The following is a 15,398-nucleotide window of genomic DNA, read 5'->3' on the forward strand; positions in this document are numbered from 1 at the left end:
TTTTATTTGGAAACAGGGTCTCTTAAGCCAGCTGAGGCTGGCTTCGAACCTGCGCGATCCTCCTGTCTCAGCCTCCCAAGCGTGTGCCACCACGCCCTGCATATTTGTTTCTTTTAACTCTTGTATTTAACCATCTACTAAGCCAGCAGTTCTTCCTTCACGGTTTAAGTGCCAGTAGTATGCATATGGCTTTAGAGGACAGGTTCTGGAGTCTGAAAGTCTAAAAAATGGGACTCTTATCTGAGCCAGACAAGGTAGATGAGGAGCATTACCACACCTTTAATGCAAGCCCAGGGAAGCCACGATAACCTTTTACAGTGGAGAGTATGTCAAGCTGGCCCTGGGTAACTATGTTTCCCTGGAAGTAGGACTGATTATCTCAAATGTTTACCATTCTGGAAGATATGATTGTCCTGGATATCTATAGGGAGTTGGTACCAGGACCACTACAGATACCAAAATCTGTGGATTCTCAAGTCCCTTCAATTAAATGGTGTAGAACTTGCATATAACTTATACACATCCTCCCATATAGTTTAAATCATGTCTACATTACTTTATATTACCTAATATAAATGTGATATAAATAGTTGTTATACTATATTGTTCAGAGAATGACAAGAAAAAAAAAGTCTAAACATGTTCATTACAGGTTCAATATTTTGCCTCATTTTTATGGACTGGGAATTGAGCCCAGGAATGCCCTGGCACTGAGCTCTGCCCCCACCGAGCTCTGCCCCCACTGAGCTCTGCCCCCACTGAGCTATACCCCCAGCCTTTCTTTTTTTTTTAAAGACAGAGTCTCATGCTGAAGCTGGACTTGATCTTGTGATCCTCCTGAGTCCCTGGATTACAGTTGTGCATGACCACACCCACCTTAGAAACTAGGGTTATTGCCGGGCGTGGTGGCGCACGCTTGTAATCCCCCGCGCTCGGGAGGCAGAGACAGGAGGATCGCGCAGGTTCGAAGCCAGCCGCGCGCGCTGGCTTAGGAGACCCTGTTTCCAAAATGAAAATGTAAAAAATAGGTCTGGGAGTGTAGCCCGGAGGTAGAGGGCTTTCAGGAACCCCAGTACCACCAAAAAAAAAGGTTATTTATTTATTTATTATTTATTTATTTATTTATTGGTGGTAATGGGGTTCCTGGAAGCCCTTCTACCTCCGGGCTATACTCCCAGACCTATTTTTTATTTTTGGAAACAGGGTCTCTTAAGCCAGCATGGCTGGCTTCGAACCTGCGCGATCCTCCTGTCTCCGCCTCCCAAGCTTGGGGATTACAAGCATGCACCACCACTCCCGGCGGGTTATTTATTTTTTTTTACCTGAGTATTCCAGGGTGGGTTTATTCCATGGTTGCACAATGCACAGACACAGAGGGCCTGATTATTTGCCATTACTCTCCTACTTAACTTGCTGAGGTTGTCCTCAAACCTGAGATACTCCTCTCCTGCCCACCAAGTGCTGGGATTGTAGGCATGCACTACTACACCCGATTCTCAATTTTCTGCCTTGGCTAAAATCAATAGTTTTTTTTTTTTTTTTTTTGCAGTACTGGGGATGGAACCCAGGGGCATTCTAACTCTGAGCTACACCCCCAGCCGGATTTTTTATTCTTTATTTTGAAACAGGGTCTCACTAAATTGCAGAAGGCCTCACTAATCATCAAAGCTAACAATGTTTGCTGAGTCTGTCAGTTACAAACTGAGAAAGAAATACACAAGTAGGTTTCATATATCATTTGGTACATTCAATTTTGTTAAAAAAATAGTATTGCTGGGTGTAGTGATTCATGCCTATTATTTGGGAGGCTGAGACAGGAGGATCGTAGGGAGGATTGCAGGTTTGCAGCCAGCCTCAGCTACTTGGTGAAGCCCTCTGTAACTTAATGAGACCCTGTTTCAAAATAAAGGATAGAGCCAGGCCTAGTGGCACATGCTTGTAATCCCAGCATTTGGGAGACTGAGACAGGAGGATCACGGTAAATAAAGAATAAAAAATAGGGCTGGGGATGTTCCTCAGAGGCAGAATACCCCTGGGTTCCATCCCCAGTACTACAAAAAAAGAATAAAAAATAGGACTGGGGGTATAGTTCAGAGGTAGAATGTCCCTGGGTTCCATCCCCAGTACTGCAAAATAAATAAATAAGAATAAAAAATAGGGCTGGAGGTGTAGCCTCTGGTTTCAATCCCCAGTACAGAAAAAAAAATTAGTGTTAATATTATTTTGTCGCCGGGCGTGGTAGCACAGGCTTGTAATCCCTGTACTTGGGAGGCGGAGACAGGAAGATTGCACAGGTTCGAAGCCAGCCTCTCTGGCTTAAGAGACCCTGTTTCCAAATAAAAATATAAAATAGGTCTGAGAGTGTAGCCTGGAGTGTAGAAGGGTTCTATCCCCAGTACCCCCCCACAAAATATACATATACACATACACACACACACACACACACACACACACACACACACACACACACATATATATATATATATATATATATATATATATATATATATATATATATATAATTTTGTCCAGAAAGAAGCGATTAGATATATAAAATCCTAACACTTGTTTGCTTATTTGGAATAGAGCAATTTATTCTTTATTTTATTTATCCCTTATAAGAACACTTTAATATAGGTGAGAGATCTAAGTTTTAGGAAGGCACACAGGATTGAGTGGTAAGGCCAACGCTAACACTTGGGCATTTCTGTCTCTAATGCCAAAGCTCTTACCATTGCCGTGGACTGTGCTTCCTTCCAACATTAGAAAATACAAGTCAGCGGGGCTTGTAAGACCAGTACTTGGGAAGCTGGGACAGGAGGATCCCAGGTTCACCACCAGCCTCAGACACTTAGTGAGGTCCTCTACAACTTAGTGAGACCCTGTTCCAAAAATAAAAATAGGGTTGAGGATATAGCTCAGAGGAAGAATGCCGAGTTCAATCCCCAGTGCCACAAAAAGCCCCCAAAACAAAAAAATGAAAAAAAAAAACCACAACAACAAGCAAGCCGACAAAAACAATAAAACTAGTATTATTTTCAGATAAAGCTTTAGTTGGATGAACGTAGTTTTTTGTGTAGGCAAGTAGTGCCTCTCACCTCCTTTGCCCTGGGCCTTTAAGTGTGCAATGGTCTAGCTCCCTGTGGGTTCTACTGTTGCTAGGGCTGTTGAAAGTATACATTCTACCAGATCAGTTATGCTCTGCAGTTGTTAAGAGGGTTGCAAGCAGTACTTTAATATGTATTTTTCACTCTTCAAATAAGGAAACTATTGACTCATTTCTAATCTCACCTCTTCTGGACAAAGGTTGGAACTCCTTTGATAATACTGGGGCGGGGGTGGGGGGGACGACAAAGAATCCAGTTTAATGGGGAGAGACTAAGTGATGTTAAGGGTATACAACTTTATGTATTCTCAGAAATTTTAGAAAATAACTGAAGTATGGAGGTTTTAGTCTCTGAATTTAAAGTACATTCTACTTCCCCAATTGTTAAAAGGCTTTACAGTTGTAAGAATTATAACAAGGGCGGGCGTGGTGGTGCACACTTGTAATCCCCCAACTTCGGAGGCGGAGACAGGAGGATTGAGCTGGTTCGAAGCTAGCCCCGCTGGCTTAAGAGAACCTGTTTCCAAAAATAAAAAAGTATAAAATAGGTCTGGGAGTGTAGCCCGGAGTTAGAAGGGCTTCCAGGAACCCCAGTACCACCAAAAAAAAAAAAAAAGAAGAAGAATTATAACAAGAGCCAACATTAGTATATTATATTTAATGTGCTCCTCATACTTCTCTAATGTGCCCAGTATTTTTATGTATTATCTCTATAAGTATATTAAGCCACAGAAAGATGAATATTATTATTTTTCAGCTGAAGAAACTAAAAAGATTACTTTCTTTTTCAATTCTGGGGATTGAATCTAGTGGTATACTCACTACTACAGAGTTGTACCTCTAGATCTTTCTTTTTCTTTTTCTTTTTTGTGGTATTGGGGATTGAACCCAGGAGGCATTCTACCTCCGAGCCATACCTCCAGCCCCATTTTTTTTTTTTTTTTTTGGTGGTACTGGGGTTCCTGGAAGCCCTTCTACCTCTGGGCTACACTCCCAGACCTATTTTTATATTTTTATTTAGAAACAGGGTCTCCTAAGCCAGTGCGCGCGGCTGGCTTCGAACCTGCGCGATCCTCCTGTCTCTGCCTCCCAAGCGCGGGGATTACAAGTGTGCGCCACCACACCTGGCTTCCAGCCCCATTTTTTATTCTTTATTTTGAAACAGGATTTTGCTAAGTTACAGAAGTCCTCACTAAGTAGCTGAGGCTGGTCACAAACCTGTGTTCCTCGTGTCTCAGCCTCCTAAATGCTAGGATTACAAGCTTGTACCACCATGCCCGGCTCATACCTCCAGACTTTTAATTTTTTATTTTGAGACAGGGTATCCCTAAATTGCTGTGGCTAGCTTCAAACTTGTGATCCTCCTGTCTCAGTCTCCCAAGTAGCTGGGATTATTTATAGGTGTGCACTATCTTGCTCAGGTGTATTTGTGTTACTAGGGGATGAACTCAGGGACAATCTACCTTCAAGATATACCCCAGTCCAATTTTTTTTTTTTTTTTTTTTTTTTTTTTTTTAGTTTTGAAATGGTCTCACTAGGTTGATGAGAGTGTCACTACTTGCTGGGGCTGTCCTCAAACCTTTGATCCTCCTCTCTTAGCCTCCCAAGTACTAGAACTACAGGTGTGTGCTACCATTCCCAGCTTTAATAAAACAATTTTTTTTCCTGTAGTATTGGGAATTAAACCCAGGGCCTGAGGACTCATGATAGGCACATATGCTGTCACTGATCTAAGCCTCCAGCCCCAAAATTACATAATTTGTTCATGGTATTAAGTTAATGATTTTACCAAAGTCTGCCTAGCTTTAAAACCCATTCTGTTTCTACTGTGCCACACAGTATCCTTAGCTCTCCTCCCAACACCAAGTAGTCAGTGCTGCGGAGTGTGGGGAAAGGGGGCAGCCAAGGAAACTTGGATGTAGGTGGAGCCTAATTTGGACCTGACTCTACTGAGATGATTATACCTCTTCTGGGGTAATCCAGAAGAGGGGAACATTTCACCCTAGTGACTTTGAAACAGACTTAAGTTCAGGGAAAGACCAATCAGTGTTTGCACAGTGGGGTCGATCATAAAATGATGGAACTGGAAGGGACTTTAGAGATCATCTGGTCTCACTTCCTCCTTTTACAATAAACTTCAACCTCAATGATACAGAATCGTATGATCACAGTTACACAGGTTTGGGGAAAACTAGCAGAGGAATGTGGTCTGTTAGTGTGAGCTCTCTGCTCTCTCACCTGTCCTGTGTTGTTGTCAGTCTTTGGGTGCTGGAGAATCCTATGTCTAATGTTCTGACTTTCTTTATCACACAGGTACTTCAGGAACTGTAGACAAGATGGAATCAAGTCCATTTAACAGACGGCAGTGGACTTCACTATCACTGAGGGTCACAGCCAAAGAGCTTTCTCTTGTTAACAAGAACAAGTCATCAGCGATTGTGGAAATATTCTCCAAGTAAGTTCTGACCATAGTCCAAAAAGACCATCTGTCTTGAGCACATATCACCACCTGTCAGGGACATTGGTAAAGACAGTAGGTAGTGTAAAATGGCTTTATTGCACATTGTACAGACTGCTCTGAAGAAGAATGATAATAATCAGGAGACAGGTTCCCTTTTATTTTTTAATAGGGGGGAGAGAAAAAGGTACAAACAGAAAAAGATAACTATAAAGCACATAGTTATAAAGCAAAGTGTCATCAAAGTGAATAAGAATGAGGATTGGAGATGGAATCAGAGAGAGTGATCATCATGGGCAGGAGCAATTTAGAAAGGCTTTCTGGTTGAGTTTTACTTTATTTTATTTTTGTGTGTGGTGCTGGAGATGAAGCCCAGGGGCTTTCTACCTCCGGTCTACAACCCATTTTCTATTTTATTTGGACACAGGGTCTCACTAAGTTGCTAAGCCCCTCACTAAGTAGCTGAGGCTGGCTTCAAACCTGCATGATCCTCCTGTCTCAGCCTCCCAAGTACTGAGATTGCAAGCGTGTGCCACTGCACCCAGCTAGATTGAGTTTTAAATAACATTTACAATTCACTTTATCAGCTACACCTGTTACATTTCAAATGCCCAATCGCTACTCAAAGCTGGCGGCCACTATATTGAGCAGCACAGAAGCATTTCGCCATTGCACAGAGTTCTGCTGAACAGTGCAAACTACCTGGGCACACTGCAGCCCACTGCTGCCGGTTTAGTAAAGAAGGGTTTATTGGAACACAGCTATGTGTATTTGTGGATTGTTTAGGACTACTTTCATGCTACAATAGCAGAATGACTAGTGACAATAAAGATCGTATCACCCTTAAGGTCTAAAATAGTTATTGTCTGGCTCTTTATGAAAAAGTTTGCAGACTCTTCCTCTGGACTGTGAGTTCTTTGATATGAAAACCTCTTCCCCGCTCATTTTATTAAGTGAGTAGCACAGTAACTGGAACATAGTAGGCACTCAACAAATATTCAGAAAATGCTCTATGTACTTATATACCAGAGGTGGCAAATAGAAATGCCATGCTCAGGAGGCACCTAGGGGAGGCAATAAGATTATCTCATCAGTACAGTTTGTTCATTAATAGGAAGCTACTGCAACTAAGTGAGACTCTTGTTTCAAACTAAAAAATAAAATAGGGCTGGGAGTGTAGCTCAGAGGTAGAATGCACTTGGGTTTAATCATTAGCACCACCGCCACCCCCCAAAAAATATATATGTATATGTACATATATATTATATATAAGCTTATATTAATTATACAGATTAATACATTTCCACATATACATATATTGTACTTTGTTCAATCCACCTTCCCTATAATCCTTTATTGCCCTCCATTCTTCCCCTCCCCCATCTCATTCCCTTCTTTATTTATCCAACTTTGGCTCAAGTTAATAATTTTCTTTTTTTTTTTTCTTCTTTCTTATTTTTTCTTTTTGCAGTACTGGGGATTGAACCCAGGGGCTCTGAGCCACATCCCCAGTCCTATTTTTTATTCTTTATTTTGAAACAGGGTCTCTCTAAGTTGCAGAGGGCCTCACTAAGTAGCCGAGGCTAGCCCCAAACCTGTGATCCTCCTGTCTCAGCCTCTCAGGTATTGGGATACAAGCATGCACCACCACACAAGCTCAAGTTAATAATTTTGATTTTAAAAAGTCTTGGAAAAGCTGGGCATGGTGGCGCACGCTTGTAATCCCAGTACTTGGGAAGCTAAGACTGGAGGATATCAGGTTCGAGGCCATCCTCAGTTTAGTGAGGTCTTCCATGATTTAGTGAGACCCAGCTTCAAAGTAAAGAATAAAAATAGGGCTGGGGATGTAGCTCGGAGGTAGGATGCCCCTGGGCTCAATCCTCAGCACCCCCTGAAAAATCAATCAATCAGTCAATCTTGGAGAGCTGGGCATGGTAGCGCACGCTTGTAATCCCAGCATTTAGGAGGGGGCTGAGACCAGAGGATCACAGTTTTTGGACAGCCTCAGCTACTTAGTGAGACCCTTTGCAACTTAGTGAGACCCTGTTTCAAAATAAAGAATAAAAAAATAGGGCAGGGGTTGTAGCTTGGAGGTCGAATGACCCTGGGTTCCATCCCAAGACCCGCAAAAATAAAAGAAAAAAAAAAATCTTGGAGCAGGGCATGGTGGTATACCATGCTTGTAATCCTAGCATTTGGGAGGCTAAGACAGGAGAATTGGAGTTCATGGACAGCTTCAGTTACTTAGTGAGCCCTTTGCAACTCAGTGAGATCCTGTTTTATTAAAAAAAAATTTTATTTTTTTTTGTGTGTGTGGTACTGGGGGTGGAACCCAGGGGCTTTTCTGCCTCCAGGCTATACTTCAGGACCTATTTTATACTTTATTTGGAAACAGGGTCTCACTGAGTTGCTGAGAGCCTCACCAAGTAGCTGATGCTGGCTTTGAACTTGTGTGATCCTCCTGTCTCAGCCTCTTAAGTGCTGGGATTACAAGCATGCACCATCACACCTGGCTGAGATCCTGTTTTAAAATAAAAAATTTAAAAAAATAGGGCTGGTGGTGTAGCTTGGAGATAGAATGCCCCTGGGTTCCATCCTCTGTACCACACACACACCAAAAAAAAAAAAAAAAAAAAAATCTTGGGCTAAGCCAGGTGTGGTAGTGCAGGTTTATAATCCCAGTAGTTGGGAGGCTAAGACTGGAGGATCTGGGTTCGTGACCAGCCTCATGAACTGGGGCTACTTAGTGAGGCCTTCCACAACTTAATGAGATTCTGTTTCAAAAATAAAGAATAAAAAATTGGGCTGGGGAGTTGAGTTCAGAGATAGAATGCCCCTGAGTTCAAACTCCAGCACCAAAAAGACAAAAACAAAAACAAACAAAACAACTTGGGCTGAGCGTGGTGGCACATGCTTGGAATCTCAGTACTTGGGAGGCTGAGACTGAAAGATCGCGGTTCATAGTCAGCCTCAGCTACTTAATGAGGCCCTCCATAACTTAGTGAGACCCTGTTTCAAAATAAATAAAAATAGAGCTGCAGTGTAGCTCAGAGATAGAATGCCCTGAGTTCAATTCTTAGTTCTGCCCCCCCCCCAAAAAAAAAATCTTAGGCTGTGGATGTAGCTCAGTGGAAGAGGGCCTACTCAATTGAGGCCCTGAGTTTGATCCCAAGTTTTACAAAAACAAAGATCTCCAAAATTTAAAGGCATAAAATAATGACAGCATTTATTTTGCTTGTGAGTCTCCAATTTGGGTAGGAGGGCTTATCTCTGTGCTATATAGATAGCATCAGCCAGGGTGGCTCAAAGGCTAGAGACCTTCGTCAACTAAAGACTCGCTCACTCACAAGCCAGGCAGTTGATCCTGGCTGTCATCTGGGATCTCGGCTAGGGCCATGGTTGGAACACCTACACATGGCCATTCCATGTGACTCGTTTGACTTGGTGGCTGGGTTCCAAGGGCAAGCATCCAGAAACAGAGGAAGGGAGGGAACAAAGGAAGAAAGAAGCTAGAAATTGTGTTTCCCTTTATGACCTTAGCCTTGGGAGTCAAACACTATCACTTTTACCGCATTCTCTTCTCTTCTTAGAAGTGAGTCACTAAGGCTGGGAATGTAGCTCAGTGCTAGAGCACTTGCCTAGCATACACAAGGCCTTGGCTTTGCTCCCCAGTGTTGGAGTGGGGGATGAACCTGGCTCATTATTTAGGAAGAGGGGAATGTAACTCCGTCTTCTGATAGGAGGAATGCCAAAGATATTTTGACCATGTTTGTTTTAAAATCATCCTACATGGTTTCCCAGACTCCTGTAAAGATTCTGATTCTGTGCTTGCACGAGGGCTCAGGAATTTTTTTTTTAAGTGCCTCAAGCTGGGCGTGGTGGCGCACGCTTATAATCCCAGTACTTGGGAGGCTGAGACAGGAAGATCACACAGGCTCGAAGCCAGCCTCAGCTACTTAGTGAGGCTCTCAGCAACTTAGTGAGGCCCTGTTTGCAAATAAAGAATAAAAAAGGTTTGGAAATATAGCCCTGAGGTAGAAAGCCATGTGTTTTTACCCCTAAGTACCACACACACACAAAAAAATTACAAGTTATTTTTCTCCCCTTTGGTATTAGGTAGTAAACCCAGGAACAGTCTACCTCTGAGCTATACCCCCAGTCCTTTTTTGTATTTTTATTTTGAAAAAGGGTCATACTAAAAAAAAAAAAAAAAAAACTACTAATTTTTGTACAATTTTATAAACAGTATATGTAAAAACCAAAAATATATTCTTTTCCTGCTCTGATAAATTTGCAAGTTAGTTATTTAAATCAAATATTTGAAAAGATTCTGAAACTACCTGTTTAGAAAAATTTAGCATAAGGTCATGTCTTTTTTGTGGGTTTTTTTTTTTTTTTGGTAGGTGTGGGGATGAAACCCAGGGGCATTCGATTTCTGAGCTACACCCCCTGCCCTATCCTTCCTTTCCTTCCTTCCTTTCTTTCTTTCTTTTTCTCTCTCCTCTCTCTCTCTCTCTCTCTCTTTCTTTCTTTGGCGGGTTTGGGATGGAACCCAGGGGCATTCTACCTCTGAGCTACACCCCTTGCCCTAGTTTTTATTCTTTATTTTGAAACCAGGTCTCACTGAGTTGCAGAGGGCCTAAGTAGCTGAGGCTGTCCACGAACCACAATCCTCTGGTCTCAGCCTCCCGAATGCTGGGATTACAAGCGTGTGCCACCACACCCGGCTTTTTTTGTGTTTTTTTTTTTTTTTTAATGTGGATCATATTGAAAATGGCGTTCAGGTTAAAGTATCATAAGAAATCAGAAATTCAAGAAAGTCTTCAAATAAAAAAAAAGGGGGGATTGGTACATAACCCAATTGGTACATAGCAAACAAGTGAGGTCCTGGGTTCAATTCCAGCATCCCCACCAAATCAAAGAAGTTGGAATTTAGTAGGTGAATTAATAATATATCATGTTCAGATGGCAGCTGAAAGTATAAAAAGGAATGCTTATCAGTTTTTTTGCTTTTTTAATTTTTCAGTTTCATGGCTTTGAGATGTTCTATTACTAAAACAGAGTTGATTTTCCACAATGAAAAAATAAAAACTTTGTCACACACACAAAAAGGGTCATACTAAGTTACTCAGGGTCTCACTCAATTGCCAAGGGTGGCCTGAGCCTGGAATCTTCTCTCAGCCTCTGAAGTCCTGAGATTACCGGCATGCTTCACAACACCTGGCTTGCAAGTGATTTTTTATCTCTAGGGAAGTTTAGGAATTACTGGTAGTAGAAGAAATTGACTTATGAAATCAAAGAAGTGAGCTTGAAGAAAAAGCAAAATGAATGAGGAAAAGATTGTGGAAGCTGAACAGGGGCAAAGGGAATAGAAAAGCAAGCAGTGTGGCAGAAACAAGAGGGAGAGGCTCGGCCAGGGCCGGATGGTGGGAGGCCTCCAGTGCTGCGCTGAGCGAGTGTGGAGTTACATAACGGGGAGAGTGACGTGACTGGACTTGTACTTTAGAAAGATGCTTCTGGCACAGTGTAAAAGGTATGCTGGAGAGGTGAGAGGCAGAGAGCACGGAGACAGTCTGTGGGGTTCTCTCAGGAACCCAAATTAGAGCTGTTTGGGGAGGGGCCGATGGGAATGGGGAAGGCATAGGAGACAGTGTAGAGATGTGATTAATGGGACGTGGAAACCCCCTGTTCTGTGCAGAAACGTCTTCACATTCTTGCCCTTTTCACCCCCCCTTAGCTCCACCCACCTTTAACTAAACTTGGCTTTCCTTTGTCAACACATGCTGCGTCTGTTCTTTCTGTACATGCTTCCCTGAAATTTTCTTTTTTTCTTTTCTTTCTTTTTTTTTTTTTTTTTTTTTTTGAGGAGGGGTACTGGGGATTGGACCCCGGGAGCCTTTTTTTTTTAACCTCTAAACTATACTCGAAGACCTCTTCTTTCTTTCTTTTTTTATTTTTATTTTTGGACTAGGGATAGAACCTAGGGGCCTTCTACCTCAAGGTTATACCCCAGACCTCTTTTAGCTTTTATTTGGAAACAGGGTCTCACTAAATTGCTGAGGCTGCTTTTGAACCTGCGATCCTCCTGTCTCAGACTTCCATATTCTGGGATTATAAGCATGTGCCATCATGCCTGGCTCCAGACTTTTTAATTTTTTTTTTTTTTTTTTTTTTTTTTTTTTTTTTGGTGGTACTGGGGTTCCTGGAAGCCCTTCTACCTCCGGGCTACACTCCCAGACCTATTTTTACATTTTCATTTTGGAAACAGGGTCTCCTAAACCAGCGCGCGCGGCTGGCTTCGAACCTGCGCGCGCGGCTGGCTTCGAACCTGCGCGATCCTCCTGTCTCTGCCTCCCAAGCGCGGGGATTACAAGCGTGCGCCACCACGCCCGGCGACTTTTTAATTTTTTTTAAATTTTAAAACAGAGTCTCAACTTCGCTAAATTGCTGAGGCTGGCCTCAAACTTACAATCCACCTATCTCAGCCTCCCAAGTACCGGGATTATAGGCATGCACCACCACATCCAGCCTAAAATATTCTTGGGCTAGTAGTCAAGAGTTGCTGCTCCCCTACATTTCCAATACTGATTTCCATACATTGTTTTCAGTGCCTGGTTCTTTTTGTGTGTGTGGTATTGTGCATTGAACTCAGGGGAATTCTATCCAGGCATGGTGGCTCACGCTTGTAATTCTAGCATTTGGGAAGCTGAGACAGGAGGATGACGGTTCTTGGACGGCCTCAGCTACTTAGTGAGGCCCTTCACAACTCAGTGAGACCCTGTTTCAAAATAAAGAATAAAAAATTGGGCAGGGGATGCAGCTCGGAGGTCAAATACCTCAGGGTTTTATCCCCACACCCGCAAAAAAAAAAAAAAAAAAAAAAAAAAAAAGAAAGAAAGAAAGAAAAAAGAACTCAGGGGAATTCTACTCCCAGCCCTTTTTATTTTATTTTTTGGAAACAGGGTCTCACTAAGTTGCAGAGGGCCTCACTAAGTTGCTGAGGCTGGCTTTGAACCACAGTCTTCCTGTCTCAGTCTCCCAAGTACTGGGGTTACAAGTGTGTACCACCACGCCTGACTAGTGCCTGGTTCTGAAGTTCTGAACCTGTGCTTTGAGGCTCACATGTAACCACACCACGGCCTTCTCCTCCTTTTTGCTGCAGTGGTGTGCCAACATCTGGCCAAGCTCTTTGCCTTCTCTGGGGACATCAGCTTCCAGTGTCATTTACTTCTCTGTGCTTTTCATTGGGGTGTTATTGGCATTTGGGGTAAGGTGCATCATCCTGGCACAGTGTATTTATCATTTACATGCCCCCAAATGTCACTAGTAACATCCAGTGACCACTAAAAAAGAAAAGGGTGGGGAAAGAAGGGCCAACAATATTCCCATACTTTACCAAATGTCCTCTGAGGCCTCCTATCAACGACTTCATACTTTGGAATTTCTTCATAATTTCTTTCTTTCTTTTTTTCTTTTCTTTTCCCTTTTTTCTTTTTCTTTTTTTCTTTTTTTTTAAGTACTGGGGATGGTTCGAGCCCAGGGGCACTCTACCTCTGAGCTACACACTCAGCTCTATTTTTTGTTTTATTCTTTATATTTTATTTATTTTTATTTTTTTGGTGGTACTGGGGTTCCTGGAAGCCCTTCTATCTCCGGGCTACACTCCCAGACCTATTTTTACATTTTTATTTGGAAACAGGGTCTCCTAAGCCAGCGCGCGCGGCTGGCTTCGAACCTGCGCGATCCTCCTGTCTCTGCCTCCCAAGCGCGGGGATTACAAGCGTGCGCCACCACGCCCGGCATTCTTTATATTTTAAAACAGAGTCTCACTAAGTTGCGGAGGGCCTCACTAAGTAGCTGAGGCTGTCTGCGAACCGCGGTCCTCCTGTCTCAGCCTCCAGAATGCTGGGATTACAAGCGTGCGCCACCACGTCGAGCTTCTTCATAATTTCTTATCTTCTCTACTTCTCAAGCTGCATGTTGTCTCCGGTGCCCCTCCTGCCTTCAGCCTCAACCTTGGCATCACCCAGAATCCTTCTTGGAAATGGTATGTTTGGAAAACCTGCTTTCTGTTTAGAGCCTCTTGTCCTTCTGTTTGCCTGTCTCTTGTTCCCAGGGACCCTGTGCTTTGCCCTGGATGTCAGTGTCCTTCCTGCTTTACCTCCTCTCCTGCCCAGCTCGTCATCACCTTAGTGATGATCTCACCTCTTCCTCGGTGACTTCCTCATCCTTGTACTCTGTCATTGTCCAGCCCAGCCAGTTTTCATGAGGATTTGAGTCTTTTAGTAGCACTGATGAGAGTAGGAAGTTGAAAGAGGATACTCATCTGGGGAGTCTTATTTTTTATACTTTTATCGGTACAATGTAATTATACATTATAATGGCATTCAGAATGATACAATCATACATGCACACATCACTTAGTGTATTTCCCCCCAGGGAGCCTTTTTGGTTTTGCAGAAAGTATAAAGGATCTTAAAGTTCACTCACCTTTTATAGTTTAATAGGTTAACTGTCTTCCCTATGAAGGTTACAAGGGCAAATGGCAGTGATGCAGAGTTATAAATCCTGAACACATTAGTCAGAATCAGTGTGCCAAGAAGTATGCCAAAGCCAGGCTTGTAATCCCAGTACTGGGGAGGCCGAGACAGGAGGATTGCAGATTTGAAGGCAACCTTAGCAACTTAGCATGACACTCAGAAATTTAGTGAGACCCTGTTTTCAAATAAAAACAAAATAGGGCTGGGACTATAGCTCAGAGATACAATGCCTCTAGGTTCAGTCCCCAACAAGAGGTAGAATTCTTGTTGGTGGTGCACACTTGTAATCCCAATACTTAGGAAGGTGAGACAGGAGGATTGCAGGTTCGCAGCCAGCCTCAGCTACTTAGGCCCTCAGCAACTTAGTGAGACCCTGTTTCAAAGTAAAGAATAAAAAAATAGGGCTAGAGATGTAGCTTGGAAGTAGAATGCCCCTGGGTTCCATCCCCACAAAAAAAAAAAAAAAAAAAAAAAAAAGAGGGAGAGGCATTATCCCTGTTTTATAGTTGAGTAAGCAGAAGTGTAGAGAGTAATCTGCCGAAGTTAATATTTGGGCTGGGCACCATGGTACATGCCGGTAATCCTAGCTACTTGGGAGAGAGAGGCAGTAGGATTGCAAGTAGGAGGCCAACCTGGGCGACTTAGTGAGACCCTGTCTCTAAATAAAAAATAAAAATAAGGCTATCCTTATCCTCCTATCTCAGCCTCCCAAGTACTGGGATTACAAGCATACACCATCTACACCTGCTATCCCTAGCTGTTTTTGTTTTGTTTTGAGCCGGTGTTGCTAAATTGCTCAGGGCAGCTTCAGACTTGTCATCCTTCTGCTTTAGCTTCCCAAATAGCTGGGATTACAGGTTTGTGCTAAACTTTTTTTTTTTTTTTTTTTTTTTGGTAGTACTGGGGTTCCTGGAAACCCTTCTACCTCCAGGCTACACTCATTTTTATATTTTATACCCAGACCCTTTTATTTGGAGACAGGGTCTCTTAAGCCAGCACGGCTGACTTCGAACCTGCGTGATCCTCCTGTCTCCGCCTCCCAAGTGCGGGGATTACAAGCGTGCGCCACCATGCCCAGCTCCAAAGTGATTTTAAGAATACAGTTTTATTTGATGGGCTGGGAGAATGGTGGAGACATTCCAGAGGAACAGAAGTGGGACAAGTAAACTGGGCCTGGCAGCACATGCCAGTAATCCCAATACTTGGGAGGCTGAGATAGGAAGATTTCAGGCTTCTGGTCAGTCTCAGCAACTTAGCAAGGCCCTATTTAAAAATAAAATAATAAATAGGGCT

The 15,398-nt window shown here is 42.9% G+C and overlaps 1 protein-coding gene across 6 annotated transcripts in view; it reads left to right on the top strand.

Moving 5' to 3' along the window:
* Positions 1-5,440: 5,440 nt before the first annotated feature.
* Positions 5,441-15,398, top strand: part of LIMA1 (LIM domain and actin binding 1) — a gene marked incomplete at both ends in the record, with an annotated part of 78,140 nt that continues 68,182 nt past the window's right edge. For 5 of the 6 annotated variants that reach the window (XM_080705824.1, XM_080705820.1, XM_080705821.1 and 2 more), the window contains one exon: positions 5,444-5,562. In XM_080705824.1, the coding sequence (XP_080561950.1) occupies positions 5,444-5,562 (119 nt within the window). Of the gene's footprint in view, positions 5,563-15,398 lie in introns of all 6 variants that reach the window. The other variant, XM_080705825.1, reaches the window with a different exon arrangement.

This window comes from Muscardinus avellanarius (assembly GCF_963383645.1).
Source record: "Muscardinus avellanarius genome assembly, chromosome: 11".
Taxonomy (NCBI): Eukaryota; Metazoa; Chordata; class Mammalia; order Rodentia; family Gliridae; genus Muscardinus; species Muscardinus avellanarius.